This window comes from Gobius niger (assembly GCF_951799975.1).
Source record: "Gobius niger genome assembly, chromosome: 4".
NCBI classification, from domain to species: domain Eukaryota; kingdom Metazoa; phylum Chordata; class Actinopteri; order Gobiiformes; family Gobiidae; genus Gobius; species Gobius niger.
In genome coordinates, this window is record NC_136855.1 from 23606286 (window position 1) to 23629370 (window position 23085).

The 23085-nt window shown below is 40.7% G+C and overlaps 1 protein-coding gene across 1 annotated transcript; it reads right to left on the reverse strand.

The window, feature by feature from the left end:
• Window positions 1-6192: 6192 nt before the first annotated feature.
• Window positions 6193-21699, reverse strand: aldh1a2 (aldehyde dehydrogenase 1 family, member A2). The gene is made up of 13 exons (XM_079554547.1): window positions 21441-21699; window positions 13662-13766; window positions 13372-13512; window positions 13162-13291; window positions 12264-12325; window positions 11560-11688; window positions 10737-10850; window positions 8800-8902; window positions 8138-8322; window positions 7901-8065; window positions 7676-7833; window positions 6973-7047; window positions 6193-6879 (listed from the first exon to the last, which is right to left on the reverse strand). The coding sequence occupies exons 1-13, from the start codon at window positions 21555-21557 to the stop codon at window positions 6807-6809; spliced, it is 1557 nt and encodes a 518-aa protein (XP_079410673.1). The 5' UTR covers window positions 21558-21699; the 3' UTR covers window positions 6193-6806.
• Between the last annotated feature and the right edge of the window lie 1386 nt (window positions 21700-23085).

The following is a 23085-nucleotide window of genomic DNA, read 5'->3' on the forward strand; positions in this document are numbered from 1 at the left end:
AAGTAATTGCTGTCTAAATGAGAGTCTCTCAGGGGTGGCCGAGCTGCCAGTCAGTGCAGGTCTGCTCAGTGTCCCACTCGTACAGTGGCTGTGTCTCTCAGGACAACACTCATCAGCACTGATTACTGTGGACACCACAGTCATCACCTGACATTAGGCAGACAAGGCTGTCCACTCACAGAAACATGTCCCCACTGACCAGTCCTATAAACGTCCTTTTTCTGTTAGTAAAGCCCCCCTGACACTCGGGGCAGAGCACTCTCTCTCCTTACCTTTGTGTGTGGAGGTAGTTTAAATTCATATGAAAATTACATAATCATTTAAATATTATTTGTTTATGGTCTTACCAACGACACTTGAAAAGCTCCAAGCCCTGATCCATCTGTTTGCCATCGCAGCATAATGCTATCATCACCTGTTCCCATGGTCCCACTCACATCTGGGCCACATTATCTGGGAAAAACACTCACAAGGTGCATTTTCTCTCTTCTCTGTGGGAGGAAAAAGTAAGTACACCCTTTGGAATTTCTTACATTTCTGCCTAAATTGGTCATGAAATGTGATCTGATCTTTTTCTTTTTTACAAAGAATGAGTAAACATTGTGTGCTTTAACTAATACCACCTAAACAATACGAGCGATCTCTGTTATTGTTCACTTCTGCAATTTTTGCCGGATGTTTTGGTGAATGGTCGGCAACAGCTGATGCATCCAGGTCTCTAACTCGGTTTTATAAAATGATAGATCTGTTACAGCGCAAGAGAAGCAATGCCCTGTTCATGGACATTGTTTTTGCCGATCATAGGATTTTAATAAAATGTTTATCAAATATGAAAACGTAAAATGCAATGTGGATCTGACGACATCACGATCGCTCGTATTACATTTTATCAAATTTTCATTGGCCATAACATGTAAACATTCACAGAACAGGGAGGAATAAGTGAGTGAACCTCCTGGCTCCTCCAAGTGCTAATTAAACAAGTTAATTCAGACATTTAGAGTCAGTTGTGAGCTAACCTGAAGTCCAATCTCTGAGGGGATTGGTGAAATGGACAGACGAGTTAAGAATTGTCTCTTGTTGAGAAGCATTGTCTAATGTGCACCGTGCTTCGCTCAAAAGAGCTCTCTTAAGACCTACGATCAAGAATTAGCTGGAAGAGGTTACAAAACCATCTCTAAAAGTCTTGATGTTCATAAATTCCCGGTTAGAAAAATTATCTATAAATGGAGGAGGAGTGGGACGGCCACTCAAAGATGGCTCCAAGGCCACAGTGCAGAATACTTATTGAGATAAAAAATAACTCTACAGTGTCAGCTAAAGACAGAAATCACTGGTACAGGCCAACATCTCTGTTGACACATCTATGATACGTAAAACATTGGAAACAAAAAGGGTTCATGGGAGAGCGCCACGGCTCCACAGCGCTACTAGCAAAATATTCTGTGGACTGATGAACCCAAAGTTGAATAGTTTGAGAGGAAAACACAATGTCATGTGTGGAGGAAAAATGGAGGCACACCAACATCAAAACCTTATCCCCTTTGTGAAGTATGGTACAGGAGCATCATGGTGTGGGGCTGCTTTGTTTCCTCAGGGCCTGGACAACTTGCTATCATCAATGGTAAAATGAATTCACAAGTTCATCCAAAATATCTTGCAGAAAAACCTAAGGCCATCTGTCCAACAGTTGAAGCTCAAAAGAAGGTGGGCGCCATAAGAAGACGATGAACCAAAGCATAGAAGCAAATCAACTTAAGAATGGTTTTCAGAAGTATAAACTATGCGTTCTGGAACAGCCCAGTCAAAGTCCTGACCTAAACCTGATTGAGATGCAGCGACATAACCTCAAGAAAACCATTCACACCAAGACTCTCACTGAACTGCAACAGTTTTGTGAAGAGCAATGGTCCGAGATTCATCCTGATTGCTGTGAGCGTCTAATCTGCAACTACAGGAAACGTCTGGATGAAGTTATCGCTGCCAAAGGAGGGTCAACCAGCTATTGAATCTAAGGGTGTACTTACTTATTCCACGCTGTCCTGTGAATGTTTACATGCTATGGCCAATAAAAATATGATAGAATGTCATTGTTTGGGTGGTATTAGTTTATTTTTTACTCATTCTTGTGATTTTAATAATGATCAAACCACATTTTATAACTTTGTAACGGTGGACTATAAATATAAAGCCTATATTTCTGATTTAAAACATGGCTTGAAAGTGCCTTAACAAAACTTTTACAAAACAAATACAAAGATCATTGAACATTACAAATTAAATCATCCCATATGGAAAAGAAATAGAAAAAAGTTGATAAGAAAGTAGCATAAATAGGCGGTTTCTGATGTGTTTTTTTACACTGTGGCATAAGTTTTTCTCATTTGTTTGTTGTTTTTTAACCTTGTAATATTTAAGCTCATAAAAACGTGCCTAAATGTGCACTAGTGGTCCAGCCCATCCTCATTCATACGTACAATATGTGTCTCTGTGCAGCTGGTGGCCGCTGCAGACCAAAGCTTACAGTCAATATAGAATTTTAACACTGTTCTCCAAAGTGCATCAAAGGGTGCACTGTATTAATGCCATACAACTAGATCTGTGTTATCACTGTGTGAATCTGAGGGAGAAGGAAACCCAAAAGCGAAAAGACAAGGGTCAGCCGGACACACCAGTCTTTGATCTGCTAATTCAGGAATATTTCATGTCCTTGAAAGCAGTCTGTCCAAATTAAGTTTTTCTCGGCATATTCAGTTATTATTGGATTTATTTTAATGGAGCCATACTTATCATTTTGGGGTTAAATGTGGAGCCTTGGCTTTCACAGATGGCACTCCTTTGATAATATATGGAGGTGTAAAAAGGGTGGAATTGAGACCAAGAGGCAGATGGACAAACCAATAGGTCCAACGCATTAACATGTAATGAAAATTCAACACAGCAGAACATTATAGTGAAGGATCGCTGTGTGAGTCTCAAGAGTGTGGAGGCTTTAACATGTGAATTAGGAGATACTCTTTGATCACTGGAACATTTGTTTATCACTTATCTGAGAAAGGCAAGGTATGAATAACTGGTTAAATAGGTACTTTTACTTGGAAACAGTTATAAATATTGACTGATGTAGTTCTGAGTTTATATACAGTAGTTTAACACTTATTATTAATCTAATTTCTGCCAAATCTTGGATGCTGTTCTTTCACTCTGAAGTTGTTGTGATTTTGCAGCGTTGTTTAAATTGATCTGATCTATCTTTGGAGCAATGTATGCTGACGCACACACATATTTACATCCTACTTTGACAAATAGCGTGTCGTATGGACAGATGGAAACAATTTCAACATCTTTAGTGACTGTTATCACCATTACATGCTGACTTCATTCTGGGCACTGAGCTGTGGTTATTTTTGGATATCCTTTGTGAAGAAAGCATTCATCCAGTGTTCAGAAACTGCTGAGGTTTGATAGTAAAAACAAATATAACCAAAGAAATGTGTTGAACAAAAGTGTCACATCTCTAAAGCTTCAAAGTCAGCACATCTTTTAGGAAGATTGCTACAAATGAGCCACATTAGTTGCAGAATTGATTGAAACCTATAGATCATTTTGGTAATTTTGTGTTCAATCCCACTCTGTGAGCAACATAGGCAGCGCGTTAAAGTTGAATGGTTTGAAGCTATCGAGTGGATGTAGAGATAGCATGCAAATGGCTGCCATGAATCACTTTTCTGAGCATAGGGTAATAGCCGGTGAATAATACTTATCAAGCTCCATAAGTGCACCTTCCAATAAATACAGGGTGCGGGTCATTTGTATGGGACTGGACGGTTGATTGATACAGGATAACCACTTAACCTTGGAGTCATTCCAAGACACCTCCTCAATCATCTCAAACATAATGTCTCCCATAACGGCTTGACCAGGCTTTAAGGATAGCGCTTCTTAATGTATAATATGTTTTATGTGAAGGATCTAACTCAAGGTGTGAGTGGCATATCCGTCACATAGATGAACTCTTGACAACACATTCCTGCTCTTTATTTTCAAGGCTTCTTTCAATGTCTTGTTTTATGTACACACCTTACATATAATTGCCTCTATTTATAGTTTTTTATGGTGGAATGTATGCTGTATCCCTCTTTAACAAGCTGGTCACCGACATAAAACCAAATCAAATCTCATTGCAGAAAATGTAGCTCTTTGGGCCTAGAAACTACAGGCAAAGCATTATATATAATAATTTAGACTTAACTCTGCCCAGACACTGTTTTCATCCCTGGCCACCCAGTACAGTCCCGTCAGTAAAGAGAGGACATTCAGCAGAAATAGTCAACTGTTCGGTATCTGATTAGAAACCTCTGCTCTTAAAATGATAGTCTGGAAGTCTACATGTATGACACATTTCACTAAGTGTTAAAAATCTACAACCTGGTCTTGCATTTTGATGTAAAGTAAGTAATAATATATATGCATTATTTCATGTAAAGTCCCTCCTTCCCGGATCTCTGCTCCCATTTTGCAAACTAAGAAGAGCTTTATGGTTAAAGAGGGGAGTAACTTTCAAATTTCACGCTATCTCTCCCCACTTTGCAAACTTACAGAGTCCTTTTATTATGACATATATACATTATATTGAGAAACTTGCAACACCTTTCATGGTTGTACATTTAGAAAAGTCGTTCTTTGATTCTGATCATTCTTGTTGAAGTCTGACTCACATTTTACCAGACCCTGACCCTGCCGCGCACAATTACCCCTGAAAACATGCACTCCAAAACCTTTAGAGGTTCTCACATGAGATCTTTAGAGGGGGAGTGTTTTATTTATCAAATTTATGATTGATCTTTTCTGTGATGCCGTTTGTGTCAAAAACGAAAAATCTGCTGAAAAATCAAAGCAGACACTAAATGCTCTCTGGAGACTTAAAATCCTAGAGTTTATGTTCGTGTCAAGTGCATCTTTCAGCAGCAGTGCTTTATGGAGGAGTTCTTCTCTCACAAGCGCTCACTCACTTAATCTTTAAGTGGAATGAGAGGCATGTTCAGCGAGGCTTGCACAACATTTGTCTGAGAAATATCTGAGGGTTCTGGCCAGAGCTGCTTCCAGCCCGCCACTACTGTACCAGGCAACCAGCACCAACGAATGTGACGTAATCCTCAAACAGGAGCCATCTTTATTTGGCCAGATGAAAAACTCCATTGTAGTGATATTACAGAAATGTGTATACTGTAGGTTACTAGCACCACTGACCATAACACGCATAGTAGATAAAGAGCGCCGAGGAGTGGGCCTCTAAACTACCAACCCCATACTGTGTACCACTGAATATTGATCAAATAAAACATCTTATGACTAAAAAAATATATAACACAAAATCTCAAAGTTTAATTTTTATTTGTTTGAATCGACAGATAACTTAAGCTGGTTACCACATCTGCTTTCTTTCATTAGTGTAAGCCTCAGATCTGCGGTGGGAGTGTGTTAACTAAGATTTTTTTAGACCTCTTAACCCCCGAAACAAGTGCCTCTAGGCCAGAGTAATGCCTCATTTGAAAGCTAAGACCTACAAAACCGGAATCTAGGAAGATACTTTTTTTGTTTTTCATACATTTTGTTACATACATTTTGCATAACTTTTTTTGGTCACTTTTTCATAGTTATTGTTGCTTTTCTGTTTTTGTTTTTTGTTCAATCTTCAATGCTTTTTGTTTGGTTAAAGTCGACCTCGGTTCAGGTGGGGGTTAAGAGGTTCATGAGAACATTTATATTGTAAGTGTATAGTAGCTGTGCTGACTAAGACGACTCTGGAGTTTCTGGGGTTTAGGTCACAGCTCCTACAAATGGTCTGAGCACAGTTGTATGACAAAAGGGTATTTCAGACGTGTCCGAGATGTGCAGTGTATGCATTTAGAAATAGCACTTGAAACACACTCAACAGCACGGTGGCTCCGCGGTTAAGGTCATAGTTCTTCCTGTGCTTGAGAGGGTAGTGATCCGGGGCAGGGTGAATGAGTGTGGATGGAAAGTAGTGTCTTGTGTTCATGGACACGCATAATATCCACCAGATAAACATTAAAATAAATAAATGACGTATTAAAACTAAAAAGAAAGGACAACAGTGGTCATTTTGAAAACCTATAATTTTATGGCATATAATCATATAAACATAAACATAGTTGAATGTCAATGACAAATCAGTTACATAAAGATACTTCTACTCTTCTTTTAGCTTAGAGTAAAATGTCTTAAACAGAGGTTAAAAATCTTAACGAGTCAACATACAGTGTTAAGTCATACAAGCTAAAATATAAACAATAGACAATTAGGACTCAAAATTAATGCTTCACTCATATCTTTGACAGTGGTCTTGAATGAGCTGAGACAATTACATTTCTTACTATATTTTTAAAACTATCACAAACCGCACACTACAAGAACGTGGCTCCATGACAAGTTGCTAGTAAAGGGCTGATTGCAAGTGCGGCGACTGAGTCTTTGAGCTTCCAGCGTCGGTGGGGGTGGGCTGTGGCTGTATGCAGAGGGACCAGAGGTTTTTGAACTTCCCCCGGGATATCACAGTGAGTGCTTTAGCGTAGCAGTAGTTAGTGGTGGATTTATGTTGGCTGGCTCTCTGGATGTCAGTCTAAAAGGATTCAAGACAGGAAGTGGTCGGGTTTAGATGGAGAGTTGGTTTGAGAGGGCAGCATCGGGGTGGTTACAGCTACAGGTTGATAATGCAGCACCAGGTGATCACCAGTGACTTGGGTTGCATTGTGGATGCTACTTCTCACGAAACAAACGTTGACTTAAGAGTTCTTGGCCACCAGTTTCATTGTGATGGTCTTCACTTCTGAATACTCCTTTAGACCACACTCTCCTCTGCAATAAGGAAATATACACAGTGCATTATACAATATGAGTGCTATTGAATTGTATGTTGCTGTGTATCTTTGAAGAAAGTATTATACTCACAATTCACGTCCATTGCCAGACATTTTATAACCTCCAAATGGACACTGTGTGCTCAAAGCATTAAAGCAGTTTATCCTGAAAAGCAAACACAACATGGATGGTAATTCTCTTGACTCATCTGGTTTGTTGTACATACATGTACATGTACATGTACATGTTGGTCATCAGAGATTAGCATAAAGTTACAGTTGCAGCAAAACAGTGTTATGGTGCGTTTATAAGTACAAGGTGGTCACACGGTCATGAAACTCCAAAAACAAGAGTTTGTTGCTATTTGGTTTGGAGGTAAACAGTAAAATAAAGAAATACTGTCAAGGAGATTTGATAAGAAAGAATTTCTTGAGATGCAAAGCACTGACAGAAATGCAGTCAAGACTGAGTGCTAAAAATCTCTAGCAGATGCTGATTTTAAGCAGTAACTCTAACCATCTGCAGCTAATTACAAAAGAAACAAAACATTGTGGGTTAAACCTCAGTGTGCTGTTTTAGGGTCATTTTATTTACACAAATAACAGAATTATGGTGTTTGGTTACAGTTACTGTGTTTGTTCTGGATTGTTCTCTTTCATTGACCTCACAGTGTCATTAATATCGGTAATAAGGAAGTGTGTTATATAATGAAAGTCTATGGCATGTTGCCAGTTTATGCGTATTATGTTAGATAGTGGATATGACGAATATGATTGCTGTGCCTTAGACTCACCAGACAGTGCCAGCCTGTATGGCAGTAGATATGGTCATAGCTTTGTTGATGTTTGTGGTGAAGACAGCACCAACTAAACCGTAGTCTGTGTTGTTGGCTCGCTCTATGACCTCCTCGATGGTCTTGAACTTCATGATCTGCTGCACTGGTCCAAAAATCTACAAAAACGAGAACCATTACAATCTGCTACAACTCTCTGGTGTGAACATGTGCTCCATCTTTTACCTCTTCTTTTGCAATGCGCATGTCGTCCCTGACGTTAGAGAAAATGGTTGGTTCAATGAAGAATCCATTTCGACCCAGAGCTTTTCCTCCACACTCTAGTGTAGCACCTTCACTGATCCCGCTCTGAATGTACTCCAACACACGGTTCTGCTGTTCTCGACTGACCTATAACAATAACGCACAAAGTCAGTCTTGCAGGTATCCTTCTAAAGGTGCACCATGGCACATGCCCTGTACCTGAGGTCCTTGCTCAGTGGTCGGGTCAAATGGACTTCCTACTATCCTCCTCTTGGCCCTCTCCACGCTTCTGCGCACAAACTCTTCATATATGGGCTCTTCCACAAAGATGCGAGAGCCAGCCGTGCAGCACTGTCCTGCGTTGAAGAAGACTCCCTGGTGGGCTTGTTCTACAGCCAAATCCACTAAAACAGACATTTTCTGATCAATGACCATGTTATAGCAGCTTTTATTAAACAGCCTGGTGGGAATCATTACTTTTACTTATTAAAAAGCTCAGAGTATTTTGTTGTTGATTTGTTATTATAGTGAAGCAGAGCAAATATGATAGCTGACACATGGGAGACAGGACCCAGGGTTAACAGACCCATGTGATTTATAGGTCTCGAATGAAGCACCCGACTGGGACAGGGTCCATTCTGTTGATTTACAGGCCGTAGAGAGCCCCTCTCACGGCTGCTGAAAGCATTTGAAAGCCCCAGTTTGAGACACTCATACATCTACGGCCTACATAGGATTATAACACTTTTAACACTAATGTTTTGCCGTAATTTTCACAGTAACAGTAAAAAGACACATAAGTAAAGCAAACTGTTTGTGGCAGACCACCCAGTAATGCTGACTGAATGTGGTGCAAATGAATGGTAGGTGATTTTACTCACAATCAGCATCTGCAAATATGATGTTGGGATTCTTCCCTCCCAGCTCCAGCGTCACTCTCTTCAGGTTACTTTTCCCAGCTGCTTCTTGGATCAACTTGCCGACCTGGTGAAAAACAAAGCAGGGCTTTACTTAGAGCGATGCAGGCCTGTGGCCAGATCACTAAATCACTGCGGCCATTAAACAGTTTTAAGAGCTGGTTAGCTCCAAACATCTGAAACACGAGTTCTGCAAATACACGCACACCAATATCTGTTACCGCTGTGTGCAGATAGAACTGAAAAACACAATGGGCGTTTGAGTCTGAGGAGAGGGCAGGAAGAGCTGACCACAAGGTGTGTGGGCGCTGGGTTGTGATCTAACTCACAGATAATGACAAGAGTGTTCAGGAAAAAATGTTTGTCCTATTTCCACTTTATTATCTTATCAAGACTGACTTTACAGTGTAAACCAAGAACTAATGAATAAAGCATCTGAGACATTTGATCAGGTTTTACAAAAAACGTTTCATAGATAAGATGCCAATAGTTTCCAGCTTTTGCTCGACTCAGTCCCAAAACACCATAAGAAATGGTTTGCTTTTTTTTAACATGAAAAATGAAGCTCAGTAGATAACTGTAGTGTGGAAAATCCATGTGCCTCCCTTCATAACCCTACACCCAGTAAGTATCCATCTTCCTGTTACTCATACAGTCTGTTTTACTTTCCAAAGAGCAGACAAGATAAATGGAAAAGTCCCTCTCTTTGTACAAGCAGCTGAAACGGAAAGAGCTCATGTTGTGTCACTTTTCATTCTTAAGATAAAGAATGAAAAAGTATCCGAAAGTAGTATCTGAAGACAGTGACTAATACAACACGTACAAGATCAAATATTTCTAATTCCAAGGGCTACATCTGACCCTTTGTCCCTTTTATCTGAAACTCTGCATCACTTTAGGGTAACACAGCCGTTACAACACTTTCCGTTGATTATTAGTATAGTAGTATTATTAGTATATTCAACATTCACACCACAGTGACTTGTATAGTCTAATCTAGTCTTAAGGCAGGAGAGTGTTTGTGTCTTTGATCCGGCTCTCAATGTTATAGCGTGTGTAGAAGAAACTCAAGTCACGAGAGGTGGATGAGCAGTTGTCCCACAATGCACCTGTGTACTTGCCTGCACCACCTCCGCATCATACAGAGGGGCTTCAGCTACTACAGCCTCATTGTGACTCACTGTCTGGCCAGCAGCAGCCACACTAATTGACTCCAGATAACAGGAAACAACAGCTAAACTAGTAAAAGAAATGGGCCACTCACAAAAGGAAGCGTTCAATCAGAATGAGATGATAAAAGGAGGAAGAGGACTTTGTTAAAAAGAGCCAGGGAGTAGTTAACACTGGTGCAAAAAGTGCGAAAAGCTGCGGTATTTTAGTATTTTAGGGGAGTTAAAACACTTGAAATAAACTGCTGTCCAGTTCTTGTTGTGTTTGTTGGGCCTCGTGAATTAATTAAAGAAATAAAAATAGTTGTACAACAGGCAAAAACAATGTTCACAAACAGAGTAATTCTTCCCTTGCGCTGCAACAGATCGATCAAAACTTTCAAAAAAACTCTATGGTTTAGATAGCTAAACTGTTTGCCTACCGAACATCCGGTGAAAATCGCGGAAGTAACAACAGCGATCATTCCTATAGTGTGACATCTGTGTGTAACTTGTGTAATATCTAAAGGTTTGTATTTACAACGAGAGCAAAACTCAACACAGGAACAAATACTAACCCAATATCTTGAATTTGTTTGATAGAAATGTTTCAGAGAGTTCAATCATCACATTTCAACATCTCAAGTGAAAGGTGTTTCATTTGATCGTATGTTGCCCACATATAGGTCACTGTACCATGAATAACCTGGATGTCATCGGCAGTAACACAGCTGCAATGATATGGAAGAGTACCTCGGTCGATCCTGTGAAAGCCACTTTGTCTATGCCCATGTGTGAAGCGATCGCAGCTCCAGCGGTTGGCCCAAATCCTGGCAAAATATTGACGACTCCCGGAGGAAACCCAGCCTGTCAAAACAATATTAGAGGAAACAAGCTTTAGCGCAGATGACAACAGAGCCAAGTAAAACCAAAGGCAGACCCTTCCCAACCTCCCCACCAGCACAGAAGTAGGGGAACTTCAGAAAGTCGCATGCGGCAGACAGATAGTCTCCAACACACACACACACACAAAAAAAAGGTCAGAGAGGGCATTGTTGAGACCGGCCCAATGTGGACAATGGGATTTATAATGTGTTTAGGTTCGTAGACATGCAGTGCCACGGGACACAGCAGTGTTCCTATCGTGCTCAACTTACTCATGATATTAACTTGCAACAACAACAGGAACGCCGTGCCCAACAGCTATGTACCATTGTATTTGATGTCATCTGATCTGCGCTGGATCTGAAACTCGGCTGTTCACATTGTGCTGTTGGACTGAGCCAGTATAGTTTCATATGCGTTGTATTTGTGATCACATTTTCAGGTGAAAAATCTAACGTGAAACTGTCTTTTAACCCATGCATCTCGAAAAACACGCAAGACTTGTGTTTTCAGAGTGTTCAAAGACGTTTCAAGTTCCAGGTTTCCTCTACCGCGGGTTGAATGTAGAGAACAAATCAATCAAGTATTCCTTAAGTACTACTATTACTTCTAAGAAAATGTTCAAAGCAATAAAGACAGTGAATGATCTAATCTGAAATGGTGCATGAGTGCTTGATGGAAAGAGTCGCACCTCTTTGACCAGGGCTGCGATGTAGAGGCAGGTGAGTGGGGTTTGTTCAGCAGGTTTCAGGACCACAGTGTTCCCACAGGCCAGAGCTGGGCCCAGCTTCCAGGCCGTCATCATCAGAGGAAAGTTCCACTGAAAAAAAAAAGAGCAGAAAGTCAGGATGCAATTGAGGCACATTGGGTGGTCACAAGTTATTTTCTCTAAACAGACTGAAGAGAGAAAATGCAGTATTCTGGGCACTTCTGTATTTTTCTTCCCACAACATTGTTTTAAAATAGGAAAATTGCAACACTTGTGCAGTATGCTTGTATCAGTGAACATCACACAGCCCTGTGTTATTCTTGCCGTGCACAGAAGCCCATGGGGCTCTGAAACCAACCACACACTTTCTGCTCGTTTTGCACAATATCACCCTAAACTCCCTCTTCTTTCTGCACTCACTCACCAGTCTTTTTTTTTTTTTTGGTTGCTCCCTGTTAAATTCCTTTTTGTCTTCTGCTTCTCGCTTTTGGTTCTGTATGCTGCTAACCTTTGGCAGTGACATGTTCAGGGCTTACCAGGAGGATTTACTTCAATACACAAGGCATAAAATTACAGGAAAACGAGGTGTGTTTCTTCAGCAGACAGGCCACTCAAAATGTAACATCTCTATTTTGTTCTGACATCTGTATATGGGCCTTTGTGTAACTCGTATGATTTATACTCACTGGAATAATTTGTCCGCACACTCCAATGGGCTCATATCTGGTGAATGTAAGATATTCTCCATCTGCACACACAATAGAAAACATTTGTTTCAAATAGCAAAGTGTTGTTGAATGGACATGTTAATTTGCAAATGAAACTCGGTGCATTCCTGGTTTGTTTTTTTCTCTGGAGTGAGATTAGATTTCGATGGGAGCCTCCATGTGTGTAGCTGTTTTAGGTCAGAGATGGGTGTTATGCTGGAAAGGTTTGCTCATTCCTCTTACATTACTTGAGAAAGGATGTACTTACTAAGGGTGTGCCAGGCTTGTTCATTGTCCACAAAAATCATTGACATTGTGAAATGTGTGTTCATTTTCTATGGTCCTCTGTGGATTAAACATTACAGTATCGTGTTGAAGTGGATTAATCAGTGATGACAAAGAATACAATGACATTCACTGGATCATAGTAAATTAGTAACAGCTGAGATGCACTCATGTAATTTGGTGTTTTCTTTCGTTACCTTCAATTAAAACAGATAACAGGTGGGCACACAAGCTAACAAATGTGCAGCCGTGATTAGTTTTCATAAAAGGTCTACTAGAGAAACCAAGCTGAAAGCAAAGGCCTTGGGAAAAAGGCGAGCTGTGGTCCAGTTGGCAGCAGCTCACAAGAGAAGCTTTGAGATAGACAATACGCTGATATCAAAGGGGCTCCCCTGTGCACTCTCACTTTCATGTTCCTGTTTCCTTATTTGTACTTTCTACAAATAGACAGCCTACGTCTCCCTCTTATGTTATTTTATAAAAATAAAAAAAACAGTGATGACTGACACATGCATGGATTGGCAAGAAAAAGAAAGTATGTTTGTGTTTGGAGCTAGCTGTAATTTTGCTTGTAGATACAGTATCTTCTTACCCATTGGAATAGATGTTCCATGAATCTTGTCCGCGTAGCCTGCAAAGTACCGCAGTGTCTTTATCGTTCCTTGGAGATCAACAAACAGAGTGGGCAAGAAGGGCTTCCCACCGTTTAGAGACTCAATTGTCTGTGGAGGAAGACAATATGTTTTGTAAACAATTATTCAAACACCTCTTAATCATAAGTGTGAGGGTCTCGTGAACTTACGGCAAGATAGACGCTGTCTCTCTCCACCAGGTCGGCCAATTTGGCCAGAAGTCTGCCTCTCTCAGATGCGTCCATTTTCCTCCAAACTGAGCCCAAGGAGAATGCGAGACGTGCAGCCTGGACAGCTTTGTCAACATCCGCCTGAACAAAACAATCACAGTCAATTAAAATGGTTCCAATACCGTGCATTCAATCATCCAAACGCGCTGTCTAGAAGGTTCTATCACAACAACCATAGGAAGATTAGATTTTGTTTGCATAATATTATCAATGACAAAAAAGTTGCTTACCTTATCTGCTTCCTGGACCTCACAGACCTGCTCTCCTGTCGCTGGGTTGTATGTGGGAAACATTTTACCACTGACAGAGTCATGCCACTCGTTGTTTATGAATATCTGTCAGACAAATGGAAAAAAAATATGAGTAATCTGTGACATGTTAAATTAATTTATATTTCCGAAGTCCCTGACACATGAACCGTTATGATAAGCCAAGCCCGATTGTAAAGTATGCATCTAGTAAAAACAACATGATTTGGAAATTTTTAAATATTTACACGGAGTTAAGTAATCATGTTGGCTGCAGTAACTGGATTGTAGGATGTGAAAGACAAACAGCCCTGAGGCAGCTGTCCCGAACGTTTTTGTGTAAGGGATATGGGACAATCTCTGGAAATGTGCAGATTCCTGGCTGTCCAGCACAGCTCTCTGGGGAGTGCTCTGCTGTCCAGACAAAAGGGGTGCAGGGTTTGTGTGTGTGGCAGATAAATCCCTATCAGACACCAGCCCCCCACACCCCCCGCGCCCCCTCCTCAGAGAAAGACAGACACACGTTTCACAACATCGCTGCTCGTTTACGAGATCATAAAACACGTGCCGTGCTTGGTCTCTGTGATGCGTTAAAGCAAGTCTTCCGTTAAACAACCGCCTGGGATTCCAAACAGGACATATCTCACACTGTCCACATTTTCTTCTGCAGGAAAATAAATGTTTACAGAGCTGCAAAACCATGAAAGATGTTACCAAAGTATCCCTTGGCAGATGAGATGAAAAAGAAAACAGGCAAGGTGTGATTTGAAATAGTAAAAATATCTTTGGGAATGGTCTTTCCATGCTGACATGTTTAGGTCTCTCAGGCGGACTGCTCTCACTGTGTTTTTAATGGCTGTCAGTCTGCCTGATAGATAGAGTGCAAGTACAACATCTGTGGCGCATATTTAGTATATATAATAAGTAGACTTCAGAGCATGGGTTCATATGTCACAGGTGTTCACCTATAAAAAACTATTCTTTAAGTGCTTTTTAATTAGACAAACTGTTGGCTGTTTACATTTGAGATTTTAAAATGAAACTGTGGCGCTTTCTCTCGGGTCAGACCTCATCCTCCTCATTCCCACAGTCCAGATATAAAGACAGCTCTGTCTATGAAAAATCGCGGAGGAACTATTGAGGTGTTCAGCACTGGAATGCACTATAGCAGTGTTTCTGTCACAGGCTTTGCCAAAAGTGACTGTTGATAAATCATTTTGATTGTTTTTGATTGGCAGCCTTATGATCATCATCATTTGATTGGCAGCCTTATGATACTATAAACTGCAGAATGTTGTCATTGTAAGATTTCTTGGAGGGTGGGGGGTCGCGACTTGTCTTGATAGCTTGAAGGTGGATCCTGAAGCCAAACCAATTCAGAACCACAGCATTAAATTGTGCAAAATGTTGAGTAGAATCTGGCTCTTCTTACCCTTGCTTCAGACAGGCACATCTCAGGGTTTGTATTCTTACGCGGCTCCATCAGACAGCACCTTTAATCTGCTGCTCATTAAGAGCACTTCATAAAATTGTCAGTAACGATAAGAGCCGAGGGCAAGCTACAAAAACAGAAAGTCCCGTAGAGCACAGAATTAGTTTTTAAATTTATGGGGGCCACTGATGTGGGGCACCCTAAATCAGAGCAGCCCCTGACAGCCGCAACAGTCTGGGCAAGAATGTGGGCCGTGGGTAGCTTTATGTTTGGTGTAACCCCTCTCACGGGCTGCTGCGGAGGGAGAACAGTGGAGCAGGCGTCCACCTAAATCACAGCCAGAAAAGGACAAGTGTCAGCTGCCGTTTGGATCACCCTCTCTCTGCGCCAGGACCGGTATTACACTTTTGTTTTGTCCCATTGAGAGGCTTGATTAAGATGACAGGGCGAAGGCGTAAATCAATTCTTGAGGTTACTTAAAATTGCTTTTAGGATCATTTGGAAGAGTAGAGAAAAAAACAAGCGCAGGGAAAGATATTTTCAAATGACTATTAGTGTTCTTTTTCTCCATTCCCTGCGGAGTTTGACCAACACTTTATGGCGCTTTTATGTTAAATTCTCCACCGCTAAGAGGCCGGTGCCACGGGCTCCATAACATGTTTTTATCAGCCGCTTCCCTCACTTTCACTTACCATCCTGCTGTATGGCAAAGTGATTGTATTAGGTCATCAAATCTTGTTTGAATGAATTTTGGAACAAAAAATCTTATGACTGCACAAATAAAAAGTTCAAGTGACAAAAGTGTTGTGGTGAGGATGCCTGAGGAGGTCTGACGTGTGCGAGTTACACACTGCACTGAGTCTAGGTCAAAACTTTGCGCATTGCCAGAGCAGCTGAAAACATTTAGTGACTCCCATGGTTTTTACAAAACCTGTCAGTCTAAGATATTAAAAACACGATGTGCACATAATGCAATTTTACATCCGACCACATGATAACAGTCTGACGGCACTGTTCATAACAAAACAGTTCCCCTTATTAAAACTGATTAGTATATGTAAGTTAATTCCGTTTTGTCTTAAGAAATAAACTGTTAGTGTAGAAAGTCCCAAAAATACAAACATCTGCTTGGCTCAGAACTTTTCACAGCTCACAGGGCCCAGCTGAAGAATATGTAATGCATGTAGCCTCCTTTTTAAAGTGTGGGAATAGGCAGGAGGTGGAGTGGGGGAGGGGAAATTGGGGTGTGTGAATGTCACTCCTACATATTAAAAAAAAATGTAAATACTGTAGAGATAGAGATGATTCATTTAGACAACAAGACACCTGCAACTCTAGCCAGTGCAGGAAGTTTCACAACCCTCGAGCTATTGTAGGACCTTTCTTTGTTGATCTGGACATCATTCAACAGGCTCTCATAATTACTACAGTTAGCAGCTATTGGGGAGCATGTGAAAGTGGGGAGCCGCTCCACATGTCGCACACCACAAACTAACTATGTTTTTCACACACACTGTTCGAGACAATGCCACCCCGCGCTCGCAGCTTTGGCAGGGATGACCTCACTGTCACTGCCTGGCAAACATCTCTCTCCCAGCGGTGTGTGTGGCCCGCTGCCGAGATAGCATGACGGCAAAGTAATACGAGAGTAGAAATGCCACATAAGACTGATTAGAAAGGAGTTCTTATAAAACTCAGAAACATATGGTGAATACATCTTTTTTGGTAAGTTTTAACTGCTGGTGTCAAAACAGATTAAAAAAACCATGTCATAATGGTGCAGACACTGGTCGAGTGGTTTCCGCTGCTGCCATGTACATGCGACACTGTTCCAACCTCAGCGTCGTGGGATCAAGTCCAGACAATTTGCTGAATGTCTCTCCCTGCTCTTCAACCCCTTTCACCCAGAGCTCCCCTGTCTGAAAAAGTTTATGGGCTAAAGCAACTATTTTAATCAAACTTTTGTGAGTTTTACCAACAACAAAAAAAAGTCTCTCAGTATATTCACAGTACAATTTTAGAAAGTATGTTAGCTGAAAATGTGTATTTTTGTATGTTGTGTTGTAATGATTAATGTCTGTGTCATGCCTTGGATGCGGGGGTAATATTTGAGATATGATGCTTAAGTTACGAGGGTCTTATGTCTAAAAACGGAAAGAAAAAGAGTTTTTATCCCTGAACTACAAACTCATGGGTAAAAAGAATATTGCCCTTAAAACTTTTAATTAATGTAAACTAATGTGTTATTGTTTATTGACTTTTCCTTGAACATTCGATTAAAATTTGCACATGAATCTGTAAAATGTTTCTGATATGCTGAGATACAGTTAACAACGACAGCAAAGAATTTAAAAGACTGACAAATTGTCCAAAAGGTTAAAGACTGGGCTTTAGCCAAAGCCTTCTGTCATGAATCAACAAGACAACTGATGTCACCTCTCGTTTCCCCCCTTCTTTTAAACATTTAACGAGTTCCCTTTGTTCTTACCTATTCTTTAACTTTCAAAGAAAAGCTTAAGGAACATTTCCAAGTCGTTTTACTCCCGGGGTCAGCGCACAAAGAGGAAGAAGAGGTGCTTTAACAGAAATGCGATGCTTCAACACTTACAAATAAACATTAAAGGGGCCCAGCTAGTTTGGCTCCTCTGCTGCATTACATGCTCGACTGAGGAAGGAGCCTATTCTCCCAGATTTATGAAGCTGAGTGTTTTTCATAATGACACCATAAGGATTTACACGTTGCTTGTCAAGAGGGCTGCAGACGCTCGGTATGAGGAGTTAACTGGGTAACCTTCCTGTCACTTTCCTTCCTTACACAGTGATTAAGAGACAGGGGACACGATGTTGACATAGGGGCTAAGTCGATAATTTACATTCGCTGCACAAGAAGGCATTTCACACTGACGGACATATTAATGGCGCCGCACACTTACCCTGTCACATTCAAAGAGTTTTAGAGTCTATGCGCCCATCCAAGTGTGTGAACAGGGAAACTGTATAAGCAAAAGGGCACGGGGCGAGAAGGGGGGGGGGGCGGAGAGGAGAGTGGGGAGCTCTCGCGGCGCTTGTTGTGATAAATCATTTAGTTGCACAGTATCCCCTAACTTAAGCTCTGTTTGATCTCGATCGCAGAAAAATGGTGGTTTTGAAGTGAAGAAGTCCAGAACTGCAGGTCAGACTCTGGCGTCCCACACAGTGAGACAGGGCAATAATTTACACCCCGCTGGACAGCACCAAGCATCGGGGAGCCCCAAGCCTCCATCTGTACTATCTCAATCAGTGACAGATTGATGGAGCCCCTTTTTCATCCCAAACTGAGAAGATGTCTGTGTGAAGAGCATCTTAAGAATACACTACGCTCCAGTGGACAGGTCTAAGCACTCAGTCCTATGGTGAAAAGTGCATCTTACCCCAGGATCACAGCAGTATTTAAAATTTATTATCTAAACTTTAGATAATAACAGGTTAGATGTGTTCTTGGAAGTTGGTGGATGAAGTAAATATTATAACCTAATTCATATAGATGACACTCTAATCCTAATGATTTAGACTGAGTTTATTAAACAGTGTCAGTGAGGTGAGTTACAACCTACAAAGTCCTGCCTTTCTTTTACTTTCTTGTAAAATCTGTCCCACTAAGCGTCTGCTTTTACAACTCATTATCACTGCCCTGTGTGAAAACCCACAAATGCTGAAACTATTGCCACTTAAACAGTCTATAAAATCTTTGCAGACTGTTTTTATACATTTTCTCTAAAAGTTCAAAACTAAACTAATTACAATAATAATGATCAGTATGTGTTTTGCAAATCACAACTTCCTCTGAGATTCTTTTGTGTTGTAAGCCAGCCAGATGGGGATAGTTGGTGCAGCGACCCAGACAAAGGCTTGGAGATGGATTTGCATTGCATTCAAATGGTTGGTTCTTTATTAACAGAACTTTGGTACTTAACTTCTCTATCGACATGTGTCTGGTGGGGCAAGTTACTATGCAGAAAGTACAAGGGGCAAAGACTGATAGCGGCCTAATCATAATTTCACATGCTTCCAAGCTGCAATAGTGTATAGGGCTGCTTAAGGGAAAAAGAATAACTACTATAGTTTTAATGAGAATTTAAATTTGTCAAAGTAAGATAAAACAATGAAAAATGTACACAATTTTGACAAATACAACTGTGCAAATTATATCAAGTAGGTTAACTTTTGTAAGAATGCAGTGCCCCGAGATTGAACTACCATAGACACTAATGTCATAGAATCTGAACGCACGCTTTAAGAGGGGGTGGACCCTGTGAGGATGCACGTTAAACACATCGCAAAGTTAATTATCAACCTCTTTTTATCAGTTATGTCATTTTTAAAATGACGAAATATAAGAATTTTAAGTGTAATTGAATTTCGATTGCTCGCGCAGCCCTAATGGTGTTTTTGTTTTTGTTTTTTTAAAGCGACAATCCTAAACTATGTAGAAAATACAATTACAGTGCCGCCTGATTGTGCACACCCTGCAGGCAAGCGAGTGCACAGGCCTGCGCCCCTCGTAGCAGGGTGGAGAACAGGAACAGGGTGTGAGGAGAGCCCACGCTAGGGGTGCCCATAAATCAGGGCCCTTCTGCCCCCTATGTCCACAAAACCAACAGGAACTGGATGATCCAAATTCCTTGGGGTTAATTCACCAAGTCGCTTCCTAAATTTCCTTCTTTACCCCACAACAGATCTCGTCTTTAACTGCTGCATTACGCCTGAATGGGAAGCTTATACAATACAATGCAACACATCGTCGGCTCAATGACCTTTGCACCTAAAACACCGGTGTGTAGGTTATAGGCAATAGGAGCGATAGGATCGAATGAACTTAACACCATTATCACTATCATCTGTGCCCTATGACATGTGCACTTTCATCTCGTAATTGTAAAACACCTCTTGCCTAATACAACGTGGTTTAGTAACAACACGATATAGTCACTCGCTGGAGGTGTAAAGACTGAGATTATAAAAAGCTTGCTTTACATCAAAATGGGTCCAGTGTGAAACAAAACTACAATACGGACATTCCTGAGATGTTATCAAACAGGCCACAAAACTGTTAATCTCCAGATTATTTTCAGGGTGTGTGTGAGGACTTGCAGCGGGATGAGACCAATAAGGAAAAACTTCATCGTCTTTCAAGAGTTATGTTAGTGGAGTTCATTAGCTTGACCTTACATTGACAAAATGTTGGAGCAGTGTAAAATATAAAGCACGTATAACTAAGCCACATGGGAGCCCAGTCTGAACCAGAATAATAAGATTTGAGCAATGATTTGACTAAAGCTTTCTATTACAATCGAACCTTCTGCAGCTGTTTATGCAACCCCTGTCTCCCACCCACACGCACAAAACTGAAGAGGAGTCCGCAGCTAGGGGACATGAATACTCAAGTGACTCCAAAAAACGCATTCAAGCCATTAAATAACAATCACAATAGGAGAAATGACAAAATTATCTAACTTATCTGCTATGTGCAGACTTTCACTTCGATTAATTGGCGACACACACTGGATTTAGATTTTTGACGTGTGTTAGTTCAAAAAGAGCCTTTAAATTTAGTGAGCAATATTATGAATACAGCAAAACATACACTAAAAGTTTCATTTGTGTATGTGTGGATCTTAATAATTGCAATATGGCTTTAGTAGTTATCCATGAACTTAGAAAACCCAAACAAAAATTAATTGGCTATTTGAAAAAAATATGTAGGCCCTAAGCAAATATGGTTTACAGTTGTATGAGGATTATAACAACACATAATCAAAACGAGGACACTAATGAGTTACTAATTATGGGGAGATTGTAGTTTGTTTTATTGTTTTGTTTTTTAATCATCAATCCATGCGTAAAACAGGTAGCAATTAATCAGGTTTAACAATTATAATCTCGCCGCACACCGTTTCTAATTGACGATTAAAGAAAGTAATCCAACCATTACGCAAAGACATGTGCACACAACGGTGAAACAAATTTGAACGGCAATAATTGAATTTCACATCGATATGACTAACTTAAACTGTTTAGCGGGTAACCATGAAAATCATACATTCTCCGCTTTGAGCCCTGGCTAAACTTTGTTTCGGGGAGGAAACTTTATCGGCCCTGGCTCAGTATCACAGTACAGTAGAGCACACTGCCTTGCACTGTTCTAGAGTGGAGCCCTTGTGCTCAGACAATAACGCATTGTTCGCTCATTTTACCCTAATTTTAGAGGGGGAAAAAATAAGTAAAGTTCAAGTAATATGCGTAAAGTTAGCGTAAGCGAGTGCGCGTTGAGTGTGTGTGCAGACACAGACCTTGGTGTACTTGATCTCGGGGTTGAGCACCGGGGAGGGCATCAGCTGGAGGGATGCCATGAGAGCAGCGGGGTCGCTCTTCACCTCTCCGGGGATCTCGATCTTGCTGGAAGTCATTGCGCTGTGTGCCGTTGGTGCGCTTCTCGCGGGGCTTCTGTTTTTGACGAAGGGAAACAGATTCTGATAAAGGACTTGTTGGGCTCCTTCCTGGGTTTATAGCCAGGTGTCAGCCGCGGTTCATTTTCATTGGATAGAGGGAAAGGGCCGTCCTTTTGAAAATGAAATTCACGCATTTACATAAAACGACATCAGCAGCCATGCCTGTTAAGGAGGAGAAACACATCCACCCACCCACCTCTTCACAGCACTTTCCTGCATCAATGGCTAAAGTTTTGCAATAAATAAATTACAGCTTTACGTTCGTAGGCAGCCCCCAACTTAATTAGAAACAGAGTGTTGTTGCAAAACATCAACCTGAAATAGTAAAGTTGGCTTTTGGACTCAAACACAAAATAAATAAGTCAAATTTATTCTTTTCATTCTTACATCAAACCTGGATTCAGTCACGAGGTGTTATCAGGCCACTATAGCTTATTTGGCGAGAGACTAAGCACAAACACATGGAAATAAACAAGTGGGTTTCACTTGCAATACAATAGTGTTTTAAGATATATTTTACAACTCATCGCAAAACATAGCAAATATATCCTACTTACTTCCCAAACATATATCCTTTACATGTCAGCAGTGACGTGAAGGCGCTAAAGACTTATCTCACTTCAGTCTATTTGCCTAACAAGGTTCGCAATGGGCTATGATGTTATGGAAATGAAGGGGCTCAAATCGCGGAGTGGTTTTGTTGGCACAAATTTGTCCTGCAGGTGATAATTGCAAATAAATATAGGTTGCCAAATAAGCATCCACCGATTAACAATCACACCCAAAAGAAAGAAATGGAGAGCAAAGATAGTATTGCAACTTGCAAAATAAACCTGTGCGTAATACATCCCCTATTACGCATGGTCACGTCACATTTAATTTACTTTAGACATTTAACGATTCGGTTCTGACAGCACAAAGGAGTCAACAGACGGATCTATAGCCTACAGGTCCGTCATTTGCAAATCCCCAGAGAGGATGCTTTTCCTCCATCAGCACATAGGGGTCTTTTTCACAGCATGGGCGACACTCTCCCAAGTGTCTGGTGCACTTCAAAGAGACAGTGACAATGATGAATGCAGAAAAAACATCCAGCACCTTCTCACTAAACACTGAACGGCAGATAAGACCAACCTGGTGAGAAGACACGCTAACTTTAACTTCAAGTGATCTAAGTAAAATAATGCATTCATGTAGCGCCTCCTGTTGGAAGAAGCTAAAAGAGGAGCGTCACGGGCGTGCCAAATACTCTATTAAATAAAGGGTGATAAGCAAAACGACATGTTCACGTGTGCATTTTTGCAATTTGGCTCTTATTTATTTCAACATACAGAAACTAGGCAATAGGGTAAAGTTGATTGCGTCTATTTTTTATATCTATTATTACTTTGTCATAGCTATTAGTAGATTAGAACCAACTCCATATTTTGGATAAAATAGGCTAACTATCAAAAGTAGACGTGATATTTAATTTTGCAACGTCCAT

What these genes read in the sequence shown, in the direction of transcription:
- aldh1a2 (XM_079554547.1), bottom strand. Translation starts at nt 21,557, where the DNA reads ATGACTTCCAGCAAGATCGAGATCCCCGGAGAGGTGAAGAGCGACCCC. An exon ending in CATATTTGCAGATGCTGATT is followed by an intron (nt 8,323 to 8,799) that starts GTGAGTAAAATC and finishes TGTCTGTTTTAG; the next exon opens with TGGATTTGGCTGTAGAACAA. An exon ending in TGCGCATTGCAAAAGAAGAG is followed by an intron (nt 7,834 to 7,900) that starts GTAAAAGATGGA and finishes TCGTTTTTGTAG; the next exon opens with ATTTTTGGACCAGTGCAGCA.